The sequence below is a fragment of the Clupea harengus genome, chromosome 3 (assembly GCF_900700415.2).
Source record: "Clupea harengus chromosome 3, Ch_v2.0.2, whole genome shotgun sequence".
Classification (NCBI taxonomy): Eukaryota; Metazoa; Chordata; class Actinopteri; order Clupeiformes; family Clupeidae; genus Clupea; species Clupea harengus.
The window spans coordinates 6,060,354-6,079,170 of NC_045154.1; the positions used below are offsets into that span (position 1 = coordinate 6,060,354).

Genomic DNA, 18,817 nt, shown 5'->3' on the forward strand with positions numbered 1-18,817 from the left:
CTCTCTCCACCCCAGCTTGAGAGCGACTCCAAGAGGATCAGATAGGAGTGCCTCTATCCTGGATGAGACTGATTTGTTTCCCATGCTGAAGGCCAGGGCACTGATGGAGGAGCTCCAGAAATAGCCCTTGTCTGATCTGATCTCCTTTAGGGGGTGCAGCTAGCCTGTCATCAGCAGTTCATGTAGTGGGAGGTGTGTGTGTGTGGTGTGTGTGTGTGTGTGTGTGTGTGTGTGTGTGTGTGTGTGTGTGTGTGTGTGTGTGTGTGTGTGTGTGTGTGTGTGTGTGTGTGTGAGAGAGAGAGTGTGTGTGTGTGTGTGTGTGTGTGTGTGTGTGTGTGAGTGAGAGAGAGAGAGAGTGTGTATGTGTGTGTGTGTGCGTGCGTGTGTGTGCGTGTGCGTGTGTGTGTGTGTGTTTTGGGGAGGGGTGTTTCCTTCACAAGGAATCCATCTTCATGTTTACTCTCCTCCTAAAAACATTGCTGGTGATTCCTCAACGGAGAATGAGGGCAAACGTAAGCGACACAAAATAAAAGGCACCCGCCACACAGATGTATTAGTGGTGTTGCACAGGTATAAATAGCCTCCACTACTGGGAACTCCTGCGGGGTACTCCTATACTCCCGTGATCTGAAAACCCACAGCTATGAAGAATACTGGTGAATAGGTGGGCTTCTCATTGTCATTCCTCCCTCATCCCCTCCCCTGCTTAGTCTCCCTTGAGGCTTTCAGTATGGAAGGCACAAACACACAAATTCACACTCACACAGACACAAAAAGACAGACACAAATGTATTCCATGCAACACCCCTACCCTACTGAGTGAAATTGGAAAAAGATGGCTCCTCTCTCCGAAGGAAGAGTAGGAAGGCATCCCAAGAGACAGCCCTCAATGAGAATAATGTATTTCTCTCCCTCTCTCTCTCTCTCTCTCTCTCTCTCTCTCTCTCTCTCTCTGTTGGCCACTACATACCAGAGATATGCTCGATATGATTTATCACCTGATGGAGTAAAGCCCACCAGATCCATAGGCTTGCGGAATCTCCATACTAAAGCAGGTGATAAGGCAGGCGAAGAAAGAAAGACAGAGGCATGAAAAGAGAGAGGAGAGATACAGGAGACAGTGAGGAGGAGGAAGAGACAGAGAGAGATTCTGTAAAGGACAGGGCACATAGTAGACTAGGACAGAGAGAATCAATGAAACATGTCAGAAGGGGTTGGGAAGAAGGGAATAGCATGGAAGAAATGGAAGGAAAAAAGGTATGAGAGGGCGAGAGTGGATGGTGAGAGATATGGGGAGAGAGAGAGAGAGAGAGGGACAGAGAACGAGAGGAAATAGATGTCAGATGGGAGGAGAGATAAACGTGTGTGAATGTTAGGCAGTTATTGTTACCGTTGTCAGAAAGGTCCAGACTGCAGATGGCCTTGGCTTCGAAAATGTGCTCCTGAATCACCTGCGCTCCGGCAGACCTCAGCTGCACAACACACACACACACACACACACATGTGTACAAACCACATAAAATTACACACACACACAAACACATGCATGCACACATATATATAGAGAGAGCTCTAAATTCTGAAAGAAACCGATTCATAAAACTGTATTGTGTGGTGTGTGTAAGTAAGTAAATAAAAAAACATAGTTAAATGCATGTGTATGTGTATGTGTGTGTGTGTGTGTTTGTGTGTGTGTGTGTGTGTGTGTGTGTGTGTGTGTGTGTGTGTGTGTGTGTTTGCCTGACTGTATACCTCACATCCGCTGATGTCCAGCTCAAGTCCACACAGACGCGTTTTGGTAGCTAAACCCTGCAGCATCAGCCTACAGAGCAAACAATAGTAAGACACAACAGCCTGTCACTATGAGGGTGCATGGTATGATAACACAAACACAACTCACAACCGACCTCAACAAACAACACAGCACTGGTCTTGTAAAACATGAATGCGAAATAGCAACACACACAGTAACTGAAGTCACCATATCATCTACGTACACATACTGAGAAACCAGAACTGGTTGAAATTTCAAAACGGACAGATATAATACCAACTCAGAGTACATTTATTCAGATGGCAGACACCCCTATCCAAAGGGACTTTATAGTAGCCTACAGGTATATACACGGAGACCTGCACTTTTAAGACCTGGCTTAACCAGCTGATGGTTACAGGAATAAAGCGCATAGCAAACAAGCATAAATGGTAGGATGAGATGACTAATGAGTCAGGATGGCTACACTGGTGTGTGTGTGTGTGTGTGTGTGTGTGTGTGTGTGTGTGTGTGTGTGTGTGTGTGTATCTGTCTGTGCATGACTGACCTGAGAGCGTCCGGTGGAAGCTTGGTCCTAGCCAGCCCCATGTACCGCAGCTCAGACGCCTTGCTAAAGAAGTCCCTCACACTGCGCGTCACCTCTCGCACTTTCCTGTATGGACACACACACACACACACACACGCACACACGCACACACGCACACACACGTATATGACCACAAAAACACAGATCAGGCAAATCAGTGAGATGTACAATGACCTGATGAAACTCAGCAAAGTTAAGTAGAGGCATTGCGCTCACCTGTGGGTAAAGATGTTTCTGGAGAGGTTGACGTGGCTCAGTGTGGAGAAGCAGCCCGCAGACAGAGACACAAACAACTAGAGAGACAGACACGAAGGCTTGTAAATCACTGATAAAAGACTGCATGCAAACAGGAAAACCACTGAGCTCTAAGTGTGAATACTGTCTTTGTTGGTACAAAATCTCTTCAGCCCATTGCTACAATCAATATATGCAATTGTTTGTTTTTTTATAATAGAGTTACACTGCAATATGGCATTAAACAATGTCAAAAACGAGATTTAAGACATTTGACCCCGAACCCTACGTTGTACCCTCCTTTATTATCTTATTCTTATAGTCTTATAACTAAAGAAATACAGTGGACAGTGGACCTGTGAAAATAACAACACACATACATTCACAGTAACTGGAATATCTTAACGTGAGAAATATTTGGCTGCTCACCGTGTCCAGAGGACAATCTGTCCCACTGAGGTCCAGGAAGGACAGAACATTGGGGCCTGACAGGAACTTGCAGAGAGTCTGGCAGACAGACAGAGCCACATTAAGAGCCATTTGGACACGAAAACTTAATACTGCAAAAAATCAGAGTCTCTGTAATAGAATCACTTTTCTCTTCATTAAGTCACTGCAGTATTGAGTAACACAGAGCGACTGTCAGGCAAGACAGCCATGACTCTAAACAAGCACTGAATTCTTCATTACTGAGCGTTTCAATGGCTAGAAAGAAACACTTGAACATTCATTGTTGTGATACTGCAACGATATTGAAAAAGCCTGTAGCTCTCAATGAAAGAGAGTCAGGCCTAAATATAAACCGTCTTTCTCACACACACGTACACACACACAAAGCGCATAGACAAACATTACATACACCCTTTCACACATAAGCAGATATATACACGCAGACTCTCTCTCTCTCTCTCTCTCTCTCTTTCACACACACACACACACACACACACTCCCTTACCGCTGCCTCCTCTGTTGCCATGCAACCTGGGTTTCCTGACAAGTCTAGATGCGTCAGACTGTTGGAGATAAACCTGCTCTGGACCAAAGCATTGGCCAGATTACCCAGCCCTGTAAAATAAGAAAGAGAGAGAGAGATAGCTCCAAACACAAGCATATGACAACGCACATGGAAGACCAGCGACCACAGGGCAATAATTATTGTGCTTGTGTTACCACTGGCTCTATTGTGGTAATGTGGATTGAGAGAGAAGACAAAGAAACCAATCACAGCCTTGTGTCCCAGCACAAGCACACATCAATCCCAGACTCAGATTCAGTGCTGTGACCCTTGTGGCTTGTTTGGTGACGGTCTATTTGGGTATCTACCTTTAGGGGAGAGAGACACTCTGGACAGGGACAGCTGGCTGAGGCCACAGGGCAGCTTATCCAGGTGCTGACTGAGGGCAGAAACACCTGTGCACAGGTGGCAGGCAGTGAGAGAGAGAGGGAGGGGGGGAGAGTTTAAGTTGTGGAATAAGGAGCAGAGGAAGTGTAATGGGATCTTTATGAACAGTTCACTCAGACAATTTCAGTACACTACAGTGACTCACTAAATCATGGTTGTGTTGTGTTTTTTCCTATCCTGGGGTTATTGTTGTTGACAAATTGTAAAAGTGTAAAAAATTGCATGCACGCTTTCACACCATCAACAAAGCCACACAGTTCAGAAGCATCACCTTTGTCTTCCATCTGATTGGCTGACAGGTTGATAATGTGTAGTGTGGAGTAGGGGCACTCTGTCAAGGCCCATGCCATCTTCGCGGCGAAGTCCCTACAGGGCATTCATCCAGGGCAGCAAAGAGAGGGCACAGAGGAGCAGAACACCAGAGAAGGGTGAGACAGGAAATATGCTGCATGCTGACTATTCCCCAAACTGAACCTCGCCGTCTCAGCCTCTTCGCCCCCTCTCCTTGAACACCTGAATAACTGCTAGTCAGGGAGTTCTAAGAATGTTTGTGAAGGAAAGGAGAATGAGGAAGGCCTGACAGATTATTCAGAGCTACTGGGGAAGGCCAAGTATTTTAAGGTGCACAGTGGAGTGGGGGTGGCTCTTATTTTTGGAGAGTACCCAAGCCACATATTACTGTGAAAGGTTCTTTAGAAGATTATTATCAATTATACAGAAGGTGCTTTACAGTTCTGAGGGGGTGTCATGTTAGGGCCTGTGAGGGGGTGTGCAGAGTATGTGATGGGGTGAATGTGAAACTGAGAGAGCCCACTCACAGCTTCAGGCCGCTGTTCTCCAGACAGAGCTCCTTCAGTGTGGGAGAGCGGTTGATCATGAAGATAATCTGCTCCTGGACATCCAAAGGCTGAGGGAGGAGGGGGGGGGGGGGGGGGTTAATTCATTAATTACTGCACTGTACATATTGCAGAAGATGTTCTTACTAAATGTACCAAGGGTTGCTGACTTTACTCATCCATTCCTCCTGGGTGTCAAGTCACTAATACATCATTCCCAACACAGCCCATAAAATGATGCTGTCTAAACTTCTGCAGCTGCCCACCAAAAATGCAGAAAGTGAAATCTACTTTCCTCAGGGCAGTGTTCCTGTTTGAATATGACAAAAAGCACACATGTGCTTTTCTCTCTGTTTGATGCAAATGCACCCTTGTATGTGCCTATACAGACAATTACCATACAACACACAATAACACACATTAAAACAACTTTGAAAGTCTATGTGGAGTAGTTTTGATGATAGCGAAGTGTGAAAAGTGTGAAAAACTCTTTTGCACTCCACAGCTTCTTGCAGAAGCCTTTCAGGAAGAGTACACTTCTTATTCCTAACGCATCTAGCCATGTCTCATGGACGAGGAGTTAAGGAGAAGCCATTTCACTTTTGGCACCAGGCTCGTTCTTGACCTTTTGCACTGCCCTGAAAGGTCCTGAGAGCATGCTCAGATCAAAACATTGGAGGAAGTCATAGTGTTGGCCAAGCTGGACAATATGAATCTATTATCTATTATTATCAGACATATAAATAGAAGTAATAAAGGTACTTTGTAGAGTTTATCATGGAGCTCTAGTCCAGCAGTCTGTCATACAGAACACTGGAGAACACTCAGGCCAAAATATATCCATCTCCTTGTTTGCTGCTATTTAATAAACTGTATAGATTTTTTATATATGTATTCAGTATACATCTGAGTGCTGCATTGCCTTTCAATTATCCCAAGGCTTTGAAGCCAGGCACCAGACCTTGCATCCTAAAGCTCTGTCTGCACCTTTGCCTCCTTGCAACAAACACTCGCACACCACAGCAGAAACCTTCAAGTTTACAGGCAAGCAGTAACAGTGCAGGCAGAAAACCACACAAAGAAACCCTTTTCTAATTAACACACACACAACAACGTCTGTTCCTATATCTCTCTCTCTCACACACACACATACACACACACATTCTGTATACACACACAGGAATGCACTTCAACTCAGAAAGACTCTCACATGCAGAAACCGGTACTTTACTGAAGGTTATCTCTCTCACCCCCTAATCAGTAGGGGACTGGGAGCTATCAGCTCTGTAATGGGTTGTCTGGATAAGTCCCAAAAGCACATGGCTGTGATGGCAGCACCTGAAACAGGTAAGCAGGGCAGGAGCAGCCAGTGTGGTACAAACCCGCCACCGCCTGACTGAGCACTATGAGTGTGGGCTCTGAACCGGCAGGAAACAGGAAGCAGCATTTCCAACATTTTCACAGGGTTTTCTCTCACGTTTGCCAAGAAAATATTATAGCAATTTTCCAAGACGTTTTGAGATCTTCAACACAAATTTCAACGATTCAACGAATTTGGCTGTTTCGTGAATGCAGAGCTACAGCTGAAAGCGTGAAACAGGTTGATTCATAAACGGCACGTTAAATGAGAGGTTAGACACAGGAGTTAGGCACAGAGCCCATCCTTGAGTCTGCAGCTCAGAGCTCAACGAGTCCTCTGTTGTATCTCCATTCACATACAAGACACTTCTAGCATCATTGCCTAACTCAAGGGAAAAGTCAGGTTTTACTGTCAGTTTTCTATTGCTCACTCCTCGAGACATACCAGTTTGAGGTCCTTGCTGGAAATCTTGGTAAACCACTCGTTGAATGACAGGGCCGCCACAGCCACGGCCGTGTCCCTGATTAGGAGAAATCGAGGGGTAGATGCTTAGGTACTGAGAGGACTGTTAAGTCATAAAGTCATGTCACAAGCTGGGCAAAAACAAAATGCTTTGTGCAAATGTTTTAAAAGAAGACTTGGAAATCATATGAAACCCTTCACTTTCACTAATTAGTGAGCAGCAGTCACAGAACTTAGATTGGACCTCAATGAGAGATCAACAATCCATATGATAGGACAATTTGAAAATGAAATCAGCAAAAGGTAAAAAGGGACTCTTGAACAGCTCACCTGCTTTCCAGGTGACTGAAGTCCAGCAGGTTGAACTCCCGACAGTTCTGGACATGATAGATGTTGTCTACATCCTAATAAACAGCCAAAAAGACAGTGGGTGCTGAGAAAAATGGTGCATTTCCATTATAATATAATCACAGTTTAAGGGGTTGGGTTTTAGTCTAGACTTTAGTTTAATCTAGACTTATACTGCAAAGTGATGTATGAAATGCTGTAGCGTGGCTGGACAGCAGCGCTCACCCACTGCACTTCCTGTCGGCATGGAAGCTCGTTGAAATCGCACAGTGCCTCATACGTTACTGAGAAACCACCTGCCAGAGAGATAGACAGATAAAGCAGATAGAAGGCTATGCACAGAGTTAGAGTTAACTAAGGGGCATCACAGTAGGAAGAATGCTGAGGGTAGATTGTATCTGGATTTGTCTCAATTGTGAGAACAAAAATGGTTGAGCATGGTCTTGTGTTCTGTGAAGGAAGCGACTTCTGCTCTAATTTTTCATGATATTACACGGCAGCAGGTATAGACTTTCAGAAAAATGGAGATGTTTAAAATCCTTATGGGCCTAGTCTCTTCTAAAATGACCCTATTGAGATGTCTTACGGAAAATCTTAAAAAGTTCAACTAAGCGGCCACATAGAAAAACTCTAGTGGTTCTAGATAGCATCTTGAAGAAAACTATAAGCCATATTTCTGAAGAAAAAGGCCTCTGCTTCACTCACCACATGGCCCCTGTGTTCCACTCAGATGCTCCTCAAGGTTGGAGGTTAGCTTCCACAGCCTCTCCTGCAGGTCTGATGGGATCTTCTTCAGCAGTTTCCTGGAAGTTGGGGAACAGAGGACTGATGTGTGAGAGGCCATGCACATAGATATGCCAGCAGCAGTATTTACACTATACTTATTTTGTTCTTTTTTAAGGGCTGTGTAATTGTTATCACTTTAAACTGCTCAAAAGTTGGTACATTATACTGAATAGCATTGCTTGTACATTTCACTAATATTTAGTAATATAATACGCATTACTATAACAGCCCCGTCAAGGTACCATTGGTAATGCAAAGCACATATTCAGCTATACTTAAATCAAATAAATAAAACTGACTTTTTATTGAAGGCATCTCCTAGTCGAAGGTAGATATACACATTAATTTACTACATGAACTCCCTGTAAATGATGTCCATAACCTTGGAGCTGAACTAGCACACCATAAGGCATACGTTCCTCTGCAAGATATTGCGAAAAAGAAACACAGCCTGCTAAGATCCTTAAGGACTCAATTAATTCTGTGAACACTGGTGTACCCCTGTAATCCACAGGCTCGAAAATATTTAATATATTGTATGTGATTTTTTAAATGTGTTTGCAGGTGTTAAAAGGCTTCTCTTTGAAATAATTTCAAATACTGGGTCATGTTTTTCCATTTCCTACTTAATTTATCTTGCCTGTGACGACCCATGATGGATGAACTGAAAACATGACCTATTCATCAAGTGGCGGTTTGCTTACCCCGGAGATGAATCAGGAAAGATCTTCTTCAGCGAGGCAGTCACATGGCTGACCATGGCCTCCAGATCCTCCACTGACATGATAGAAAGACAGTAGGTTTGTTTGTCTGTATCAATCACCACCTGAAGAGAAGCAGAGCCTTTAGAAAACGGTGCTGCAATACAGCCAGTACACTTGAGTATTTGTATTATGGTGTTTGTGAGTGTGAGTGTGCAGACCTACAAGGCCAAGCTAAATAATAAATAATACATTCGCTATTAGGCCTAAAATGATGCATTATGATGCAGGTCCAATCAGAAGGCATAATATTTATGGTTATCCAACGCATGTTATATTCTAGGCACACTGTTCAATGTACTTGCATTTGTTCACATTTTCACAGTCCAGGAGTTCTGAACTTAACCTCAAAAACAGGAGAAATGTTTTCCACTACAATGTAATGTAAGTCCATGGAAAAGCCTTGAGCTGAACTAAAAAAATACCAAGAGAAATGCTGTTCAGTGCAGCAAATATTCAGGACCCGATATAAACACAAACCATGAAATATTTCACCTTATTTCACCTTAATATTTACACACACATAGGTTTAGCCACAGGTTACCATAAAGGAAAACTGATTGCATCCTGCACAGCCCACAAAGACCACAAAATGACATCCCTTTCATTTAGAGAGAGAGACATGGTAGGAGGATCATCCTTGATTAGTTAAGAACTCTTAATTTGGATAATGCAAAAGGCAGTCTGGCCTGTCTATAACAACATGACATGTTCTAAGCAGAAGTTTTCTACTTGACTAAATGTTGGACATCACCGACAACTCCTCCACAGTAGGAAAGACTACAACAAATATTTTCCAGGAAGTCACCCACTCATGTCTTTGCTAGTCATGCATCCAGTGCTAAGGGGTTGTGATGGTGTGTGTGTGTTATAGCTACAAGACTTGGCACTCAGTGGCAGGCATCCCAGAGCATGGATCAACACCAGATCTACTAGCTCTCAGTTTACACTGGACCGGCCGGTCAAATACAACATTTATCTGAACTAAAGCATGTTTGCAACATCTTTCAGAACGGAACTAAGACAGACAGATTACTAGTCTTTTTCTTCAGAAAACAGAGAGACTGGCTGCAACCAATCGGTCCAACTTTCAGGAAAAAGGAGACTTACATGTCATCAGTTCATCAGCTCATGTCTTCTTTCTTCATCAACACTACTGAGAAACCAAGCTCGCCAAGAGCCTGTCATCATACAGTCCTTCTACTGCCCATGAAGCTCAGGAGATTAGAGCAAAAACCACCAAGGTCTTAACTTCCATTCCCAAAAAGCTCACATCCTGATAAAAATGTATAGCGCTATCTAATAAAACACATCTAGACTCACCTTCAACGAGTGCATGAAAGGTGTCAGAGATCCAAGCAGACAATTTCAGCAAACTTTAAAGTGACTTTCTGCTCCGAAAAATATATACCATACCTCATGAGAGATTTTTGAATAACAGCGTCTGCTAACTGCATAAATGTGACTGTAAAACAGGTCAGTGGGCCACTCTCCAATGCAAGGGCTATACTACACTACACACTCAGGGCACTAGCTCTGAGATGGCCACTGCGTGCACTCAATATGGCAACTGCCGCAAACATTTGCATGAAACACAATAAACACTTTTCAGGGCATCCCGTGTTAAATACTGCGAAATACAAGAGACCATTTGTTAACCTTTCCGAAAAAGTGCAAGCAGGGAAATTTGCGTTGGTTACCTGTTCAAGGCTCTCAATAGCGATGGCGTAGATTTCAAGATAACTGAAGGAACTTTCCACCTAAAGAAAAAATCAGACTGTGGTTGGAACTCAGTGTGACCAGACAGACACACTACCACCACCACACACACATCACTCATGAACAAATGAGAGAATGGGGGTGTAGCCAGTGACCAACAAAAGTGAAACACAGAAAGTGAGAGAGAGAGAGAGAGAGAGAGAGAGAGAGAGAGAAATTCACAGATTGAGATGGCTAGCCATTAGTAGATGAAACTCAAACACAGAAGGACCTCTGACCACACACACACAAACACACACACACACACAATGACTCAATCAGCACTGTTATCTGTTAACATTAGCTGTGAAACTTACCCTTGAGTTCTTCGTCTCGTTAAGCTGATTTAATGAAACATCCTTCATCTAATGGTCAGTTACACTTCTCAAGGTATTTTACAGATTACCCTTATCTCCCACTTCTCCCTTTTACAAGGCTTTGCAGTGATAATCCAATTGTTGATCTACAATGCAGAAAGGATTACTTCCCTCTGCTCTCAAAATTAAATTAGCATAAAGGATTGCAGAGATCAAGAGAGAGATCAAGAGAATGCTCATAGTGTTTGAGTTGAGGAAAGGATAACTAAATGTCTGATACTGTTAATCAGACTGACTATTATTCTCTCTCTCTCTCTCTCTCTCTCTCTCTCGCTCTCTCTCTCTCTGAAATAATTAATCTAGTTAATACTAGTCTCGACCTGCTGGCCTTTGCTGTTTGCTGTGTGCAAGGTCAGCGCAGAGGGAATTTTGCAGGTTCTTCGCTGGATCTTTTCCTCATGCCAAGAGAATTTCTCTGCTGGGTCAAACTGGTTTGTATTCTGTTAGCTTTGACTGGGCTCAGCATCCATGAGGTGACTCATTTCAATCCCCACACCATCATCACATTCATGGGGTAGTTGGACTGTTCCTTCGGATAACAATAATAACACACACACACACACAAATACTCTCTCTCTCTTTCTCTCTCTCTCTCTCTCTCTCACACACACACACACACACACACACACATACCTTTACAGGTTGCTTGTTGTGAAACATATAGGCCCTCCATGGAGTTATCACCTATATAAGGCAGAGATGATGGTAAAGGTAGAAAAGGTAAGACAAAACGACAGCTGTATTAAACCACAACAATTGTGTGTGTGTGTGTGTGTGTGTGTGTGTGTGTGTGTGTGTGATGAAGACAAAGCACATAACATAAAGGAAAAAAAAGGCTGCGGTTCAGAAACCCAACCGCCCACAGAGAGAAACTTGTGCGTCTGATGTACAGTCAATGTATACATACGGTACAGTAGGTACAAAGAGCATGAATACACTGAGCAGAATGTGACTTGAACAATTCCCCTCTTGGTGATGCATACACAGCACAAGAAATGTTCACCCAGGACATGAGTGCTTGCTGGGGATGTTCCTTTGTTTGTACATAGAGCCCAGTGGTTGTAATAAGAGCTCCACCTACTGGAGCAGCATACATTTTATAATTTGAGTCTTACACAATTGTCAACAGAAAGTCCAAGAACTTCACAGGACTCCACCTTTCAGGTCCATGAGTTTCCATGTCTCAAATTCAATTACTGTCAAAGAGTGTGGGAGGCCTGCTATTTCAAATATTCAGAGAAGTGGTTCTACTGTTGTTTCAAAGAAGCAGACAACTGCAATGATGTGAAGACCACGCCACAGGATACGGATACGAATCTACTGATACAACCTACTCAAGTCAACTGTCCATTTCCACAGTCTAATAGGTCTGAAGCTTTTATGGTAACATTCATTCTTTTAGAGAACAAAATCTTAAAAGCCCTTCAAGTCATTATCTTGCGAGCATATTGACTCTTGTTACTTAATGACAGTCAATTCACCAGAAATCAATTGAAAGATGTGTTTGTATATATATAAAAATAAACACAGTAAATTATATGATAACATTTGAAATTATTGCCACTATGTTTATGTGATCTGTAAAACAACAACGAAGAAAAGGACAACAAAACTAAACAAAACAAAAAAGAAAATCCTCTGACAGCTGAACTCACACAGGTGACTGAAGGTGACATTCAGCATGCAGCTCATGTCTATGTGAGGGCTGTAGGAGCCTCTCTTGTCTACTCAAAATGAAAGTGAAACCAAACTCTACACATCCTTACAGCTCTTACACCCCACCACACACACACACACACACACATCTCACACCCACACACAACCTCTGACCTCCAGTCTCCATGGCCATCATTGGAAACAAGCCAGGGGGGCACTTTGACACGCCAACACACACACACACACACACACACACACACACACACACACACACACACACACACACACACACACACACACACACACACACACACACACACACACACACACACACACACACACACACTTGTGCTGGGGCTTAGTGAGCGGCTCATACTTGGGGATCCCTGAGAGGTGAGAAATGAGTGCGTGCTCACCAGAACCCGGCTCTCGGCACGGTTTTTGGACTGGACGAGCAGTACCTGCCGCATAAACTCCACCCTGCGCGGTCTCAACAGCTGTGTGATGGCATCTGAGAGACAGAGGGAGAAAGAGGACACACCGATATGGAACGCATGCACACACACATATTGTATTCACACAAAAGCAGACGTAAATGCAAACACACCAAAAAATAAACACATAAATGCACACACAAATGCGTCCACAGGGATACACTCAAACACACACACACACACACACACACACACACACACACACACACACACACACGTTCTTACAAATGACAACATAATAGTGGATTTCACTTCCATCTACCTCTACCAGAGAAACCTATAGCACATGGCCAACTAAGAAAACATCAATGCATTAGTGAGAATCATATTGCACTGTGCACGAGTACCTATATAAGGGCATTCTGTGCCTGGCACAGCCAAGAAGCGCTACAGAGACAGAACAGAGAAGAGACAAAATTGCAATAAAACAACACGAGTGGTTTGGTGGAAACAGGTGGGAGACGCATACCTTGAACAGAGTAAGAGACAGCAGAATGAAGCGCCATGATTTCAGCTGCAGTCTTCAGCCAGCCTGAACCGGTGGGGCGGCCAACACGGGTCGTACAAGTTGTAGAACGTCGGGAAGACACACTCACATACATACACACATCCTGCACCTCAGTGAACCGGTGCTCAGAGGGAAACCACAGTTTGCAAGAGGGCCTGACACAGGAAGTGACACAGTCACCTTTAGCTTACACGTAAGACCCAGGGATTCAGGCAGGCTTCTGTGAAGCTGAGTGCGTCAGCTTCCTCTGTGAAATGCCACCTGACTGTGTCTCCTGACAAAACTCTGCATGGCGAACAGCAGAGATGTGATGATGACGGGCATGAAGGTTTACTAAAGGGGTGCAAAATTGTGCTCTTAGCAGAAACTTGAAAGATATGGTGACAGATTACTGGATTTGAATGGTTGACGTTGTGATAGTGTTAGTCAATGTGTGTGTCAGTGTTTGTCGTCATGGTTTCTCATGGAGTCCTTCAAATGGCTAAGGTGGGAGGTTTGGTCTCATTATTAAGTAGCAGGAGGCAAAGCAAGTTTATTTATAGAGCACAATTCATACTCATTGGTAAGTGCCTACAAAGTGCTTTACAAATGAGCAGGTAAAATAAAATAGAAAATAATTAAAATAAAAGACTGATTACATTCAATCAGTTAACAAAAAAGCAATTGAGAACAGTTGGGTTTTAAGTCTAGATTTTAAAACAGTTGGAGTACCTTTGATGTCACATAGGAGGTTCCAGAGCTGAGCAGCATGGCAGTTTAAAGCTGTTTCCAATTTTTAATTCTGGCAGAAGGTGTTATGCTCTTAGTCTTACCTATGAAAATACTCTGAGAAAATAAGACCTTTGAGGGTCTGTGCACCCCTCTCAACTGTACCTCCTATTGACAAAACGTTAAATTCTCTGTTAAAAGCTACATCAGAATTCAACTCTTTCAACATGTCCTTTTTGTGCATGTATATATGGTTATGGTTATAGTATATAACAGATGCCTTTGTCCAAAGCAACATACAAAACATTAATAAAGACAATAAACAATAGATTAAGGTTACAGTACAGTAGTAGAAATAAGCCTAATGTAAAATAATTCAAGAAACAATATTAGGTACCAATTAATAATGCCAAATACCAAAACTATGACTATAGAGTAGGCCTTAAGCTAATTAACTAATTAGACAGATGTTAACTAAAAGAGTGAGTTTGTAAGCACTTTTTAAATGTACCAAGGTTGTCGTTGGAACGAAGAGAACTAGGTAGGTAATTCAACCACTGAAGTACCACAAACGGAAAAAGTATTGACAGCAATCTCTTGCTGCGGAGAGACAGCAAGACAATAATTGCTCATCAGAGGAGCGAAGTGGTCCAGAGGGGGAATAGAGCTGAATCATAGCATAGCAACAGGCAGGTGCCGATCCAGTGGCTGTCATATACTGTAGGTCTATATTCTAGCAGCTACAGGGAGCCAGTGAAGGATGACCAGCAGAGAAGTTAGGTGTGTTCTCTTTGGTTGATCAAAGACCAGACGTGCTGTTGTGAATCATCTGCAACTGTCTCACTACACATGCAGGCCGGCCGGTTAAAACGGCATTGCAATTGTTGTGTAGCTTAATAAGTTGTGCAGCATATTGTGTAAGCTAGGGTCTGATCTTACGAATATTATACAGTGTGAACCAGCAAGACCTTTAAACCAAAGCTACATCCTCAGAGAAATTAAGTTGGTCATCAAATATAAATCCTAAGTTTTGTGCATATTTTAAGCAAAGGAGTAAACTGAGCCTGTTTGTATGATGTAGGATCGTTTCCTGAACTGAGTGAAGCATTGACTCATTGATTAAAAATGCAGGTGAGAAAGACTGAAGAAGGGTGGTTAGAATGGGGTCCAGGGGACATGTTGTAGGACGACTGTTTAAGAAGCAGAGAGACTTCTTCCCTAATGAGAGGGGAGAATTGAATCCCATGATACTCCAATGTCCAGATAAAGTGAAGCCTGTTTATGAGGATTGGAGAGTGGAGACCCACAGATAATCAAATAAAGTAATGGTCAGACACATGCAGTGGAGATTACAATGTAAGATGGCAATATCGCTGTGGGTTGTGGATAGTTTTACAAGGAATAAACTGTAGTGCTTCTTCTGTTGTTCCAAACAGTTAGCTTAGTTGAAACATAATTGTAGCTTAGTCTATCAGAACTGTTTGAAATACATGCTTTCGAACTGTCTGTAATTATATTAAACAGGATAGCTTCTGTGATTTTGAGCCTGTAAAAATATAAATCCCTTAGATTTCAAGACAGTCCAACGTTATTTTTTATTGAGATTGATATAACCAATCTCTCGTACATTCTGGAGAATGTAAAATGTCAAAACACGTGTAACATGTGATAGGCTACATATTCAATTTAATTATCTAAATTATTTTAATGGAACACATTTGCAACTTCAGACCTAGGTATACGAAAAATGTAGTGTTAAATGTTTCAGCTGACATTCTCACACTTGCTGCGGTGGGACTTGTGGGAGCAGAAGAGGTCAGCTCTTTTTGAATGGAAATGAAACCTAAGTTTGGTACTTTCATTCCTTTCTCATTCGTGTAACACGAAGCTACTAGTGACTATATGTGTAGTCAAACTAACTACGTATATGGTATATCCCAGAGGCAGGGAAATAACCAGATGTGTTTGGCCACTAGTCTACACAAATGGGGAATGCATAAGATATGGGAGGTTGTGACCCACAGGGTCAAAATGGTGACCCTTCAACTTGAACTTCATCTTGGGAAAGAAGAAGTGGCAGGGAGCCAAATCCAGCGAGTGCCAATCGTGTTGAAAACTTGTATGTTTTCCAGGCGCTGTGAGGGTGTGCATTATCATGATGGAGCACCCAAATGCTAGCACGCCACAATTCAGGTAATTCAGTAATCCCAGGGTCAGACTGTCAAGGCTGAGTTCTACTGTAACATTCTGAGGCGTCCGAGGGTCTGAAGAGGAACATTCGTCGCAAGCGATTTGAACTGTGGTGTGCTGACATTTGGGTGACTTCCTTGAAGGAGATAGCATCCTAATTTAAATCAGGTACTGTTTTTGCTTTTTATAGGCACACAGAACTGTTTGATCACACCTCGTATGTTTATGTTGATGAATTTGAACACTTGGACCAACCTGAATGCAATCTTTTATTTTACATTTTACATTTTTTTTAAAGGCTGGCAGGGTATGTTTACTTCCAGGATATCCAAGATAGATTAATTGCATTAACTCATAACACAAGTTATGGGAGGTTGTGAGCCAATTACAGAAATATGTAGGCATAAAGTGCCGCTCTTCCAAAAAAGGGAACATGATATTTCTAATGTTCGCATTCTAAAGTTGCCTGTCAGAAAATAATATTTCACCACGCCCATATAACAAAATCTATGCCTTGGCGGAGAATTTCGTTATTCGTCGGAGTTTAGACAACCTGGGAAAGAATCTGCTGTAACATAGGAGCCAGTGGCGATTTTAGCCCGAGATTTCTGGTGGTGCAATTTGGAGAGGGAGTTAAATCTTTAACTGGATTGTGTCATCAGGAAGTACATGCCACTGGCAGGAGGCGGGACATGCCAGTGAGCCGCCAATCAGCAGCATCAACCGTTGACAGCCAATTGCACGAACGAATACTGAGCGAGAAGTGTTTACAGGATTAAATTAAAGTTCGCTCACTGGCATGTCCCGCCTCCTGCCAGTGGCATGTACTTCCTGATGCCACATGCCAGTTAAAGATCTAACTGTGGATCAAAAGTTTGCTAGGCTCGTAAAACTTGCTAGGTACGTCGTAGAACGTGTCGCGTTTGTGAGGTTTCGACTCCTCATTTGTCAACGGAGTATTACATTCCGCTACTTCATGGGTCAGAATTTATTTGCTGGCCGATTATTTGCCGGTAGGATCCCGTAAACAATTAATTACGACTATCGAGTTATACAGTACCAATTGAGAACTGTACAATAGCTACTTAGCATGCAATTTGGTATGACGTCATGTCATCATCACAAAAATAAGTAGCTGATTATTATAAGCAGTAGGCCTATATGGAGCAGACATCCTATTTCAAATACATTTCACATGCTTCAGTGCTCAGCGCGACACAAAGATGTTACTTTTAATACAGCAACAAAGATAAAAAGATTGCAACAAAGTAAAAAGATTAGATAGACACATAGTTCAAATAACTTGCTTGCTTTATCAAGCTTGAGGCACACGCATACACATGAAGCGAAAGGCACAACTGAAACAAATAACAGCAACAAATCATGCTGCCAAATGAACAATACTTACATAAAATGTTGGCTTATAAACAGAAATTATTTCAGGCTGCAACTTCAAACACGGAGGCTGGTGTCGCTACCGGACGGTAGTCCTCTACCGGATGGTAGTCGCGCATGCACACACCCGATCATTCGCCACTTTGCGACACTGTAGACAGTGGAATACAATCGCTGGCTAAAGCTGATGGAAGTTCGCGAAAGACGGTATACTTTAAGAAGTTTGGTCATTCTATACAGCTGTAAGTTCTTAACGTTTGTATAATAAAGAAGTTAAAGATATACTGGATATCCTCTTTTGTTCTCCCTGTCAAGTTCTATTGGCTAGCACATCATTGCTTTATTTGTTTTACCTACTGCTATATTTTCTCACTTCTTCATAATACAAACTATTTGCCTTTTACCCTTACTCCGTCTCCACACTTTTAATAATTAAATATTACATTAAATATACCCACATTATGCGTTAAGACAACCCCATATGTTGACGTTGAGCCTTCTGCCGTAAAACGTTTGTGTCTGAGCATGCGCGATGTGCGGGACTACCATCCGGTAGAGGACTACCATCTGGTAGCGACAGCTGGATCCAAAACAGTAGAAAACTAGCCATAGCATAGCTAACGAGCAGTAACGTTACTGGCGTAGATCTGTCTGAGTATGATCTGTATGATTTATTTTTTCTTGGTCACAAGTTGCTAGGCAGAATTCAAAGGGTACAATTACAACTGCCCCTAAACCCAATGTAAAATTTGGGATGTCTGTCGCTACACGATGGTAGTCCTTTGGGGGATAGTAGTCCCTCACATTGCGCATGCGTCATTTTGCGACGCTGTCGAAGCCGCGCATGCGTCACAACGACAGATCCGTTTTCAATCACGAGAAAAGCGACGAAAGCCAGTTTTTTGAAAACATGACCATTTATTTAAAAACAAAGAAGATGTTGTCACAGTGGACAAAACAGATGAGGTGGAGGATCAAAAAGTCTCTCCCCAGTTTCGTTTCATATGTTGACAAAGAGCCTTATGCTGTTAGCCGTTTACAACATAATTAAATATAACATTAAATATACCCACATTATGCGTTAAGACAAGCCAGATATGTTGCTGTTGATGTTGAGCCTTATGCTGTAAACCGTTTTGTTGTCTGAGCATGCGCGATTATGTTGAGCCTTATGCCGTAAAC

General features: G+C 42.7%; 1 protein-coding gene across 1 annotated transcript in view; it reads right to left on the bottom strand.

Annotated features, from left to right (window-relative positions):
• Window positions 1-13,448, bottom strand: part of carmil2 (capping protein regulator and myosin 1 linker 2) — a 46,390-nt gene extending 32,942 nt beyond the window's left edge. Inside the window, exons 1-18 of the mRNA XM_031564378.1 lie at window positions 13,304-13,448; window positions 12,757-12,851; window positions 11,318-11,368; window positions 10,250-10,309; window positions 8,493-8,614; window positions 7,708-7,805; window positions 7,228-7,298; window positions 6,985-7,058; window positions 6,637-6,712; window positions 4,815-4,903; window positions 4,268-4,362; window positions 3,918-4,004; window positions 3,550-3,659; window positions 3,024-3,101; window positions 2,577-2,653; window positions 2,322-2,426; window positions 1,753-1,822; window positions 1,391-1,472 (exon numbers count right to left, since the gene is read on the bottom strand). Coding sequence (XP_031420238.1) covers window positions 1,391-1,472; window positions 1,753-1,822; window positions 2,322-2,426; window positions 2,577-2,653; window positions 3,024-3,101; window positions 3,550-3,659; window positions 3,918-4,004; window positions 4,268-4,362; window positions 4,815-4,903; window positions 6,637-6,712; window positions 6,985-7,058; window positions 7,228-7,298; window positions 7,708-7,805; window positions 8,493-8,614; window positions 10,250-10,309; window positions 11,318-11,368; window positions 12,757-12,851; window positions 13,304-13,436 — 1,573 coding nt within the window. The 5' untranslated portion in view covers window positions 13,437-13,448. The remainder of the gene's footprint in view (window positions 1-1,390; window positions 1,473-1,752; window positions 1,823-2,321; window positions 2,427-2,576; window positions 2,654-3,023; window positions 3,102-3,549; window positions 3,660-3,917; window positions 4,005-4,267; window positions 4,363-4,814; window positions 4,904-6,636; window positions 6,713-6,984; window positions 7,059-7,227; window positions 7,299-7,707; window positions 7,806-8,492; window positions 8,615-10,249; window positions 10,310-11,317; window positions 11,369-12,756; window positions 12,852-13,303) is intronic.
• Window positions 13,449-18,817: the final 5,369 nt, after the last annotated feature.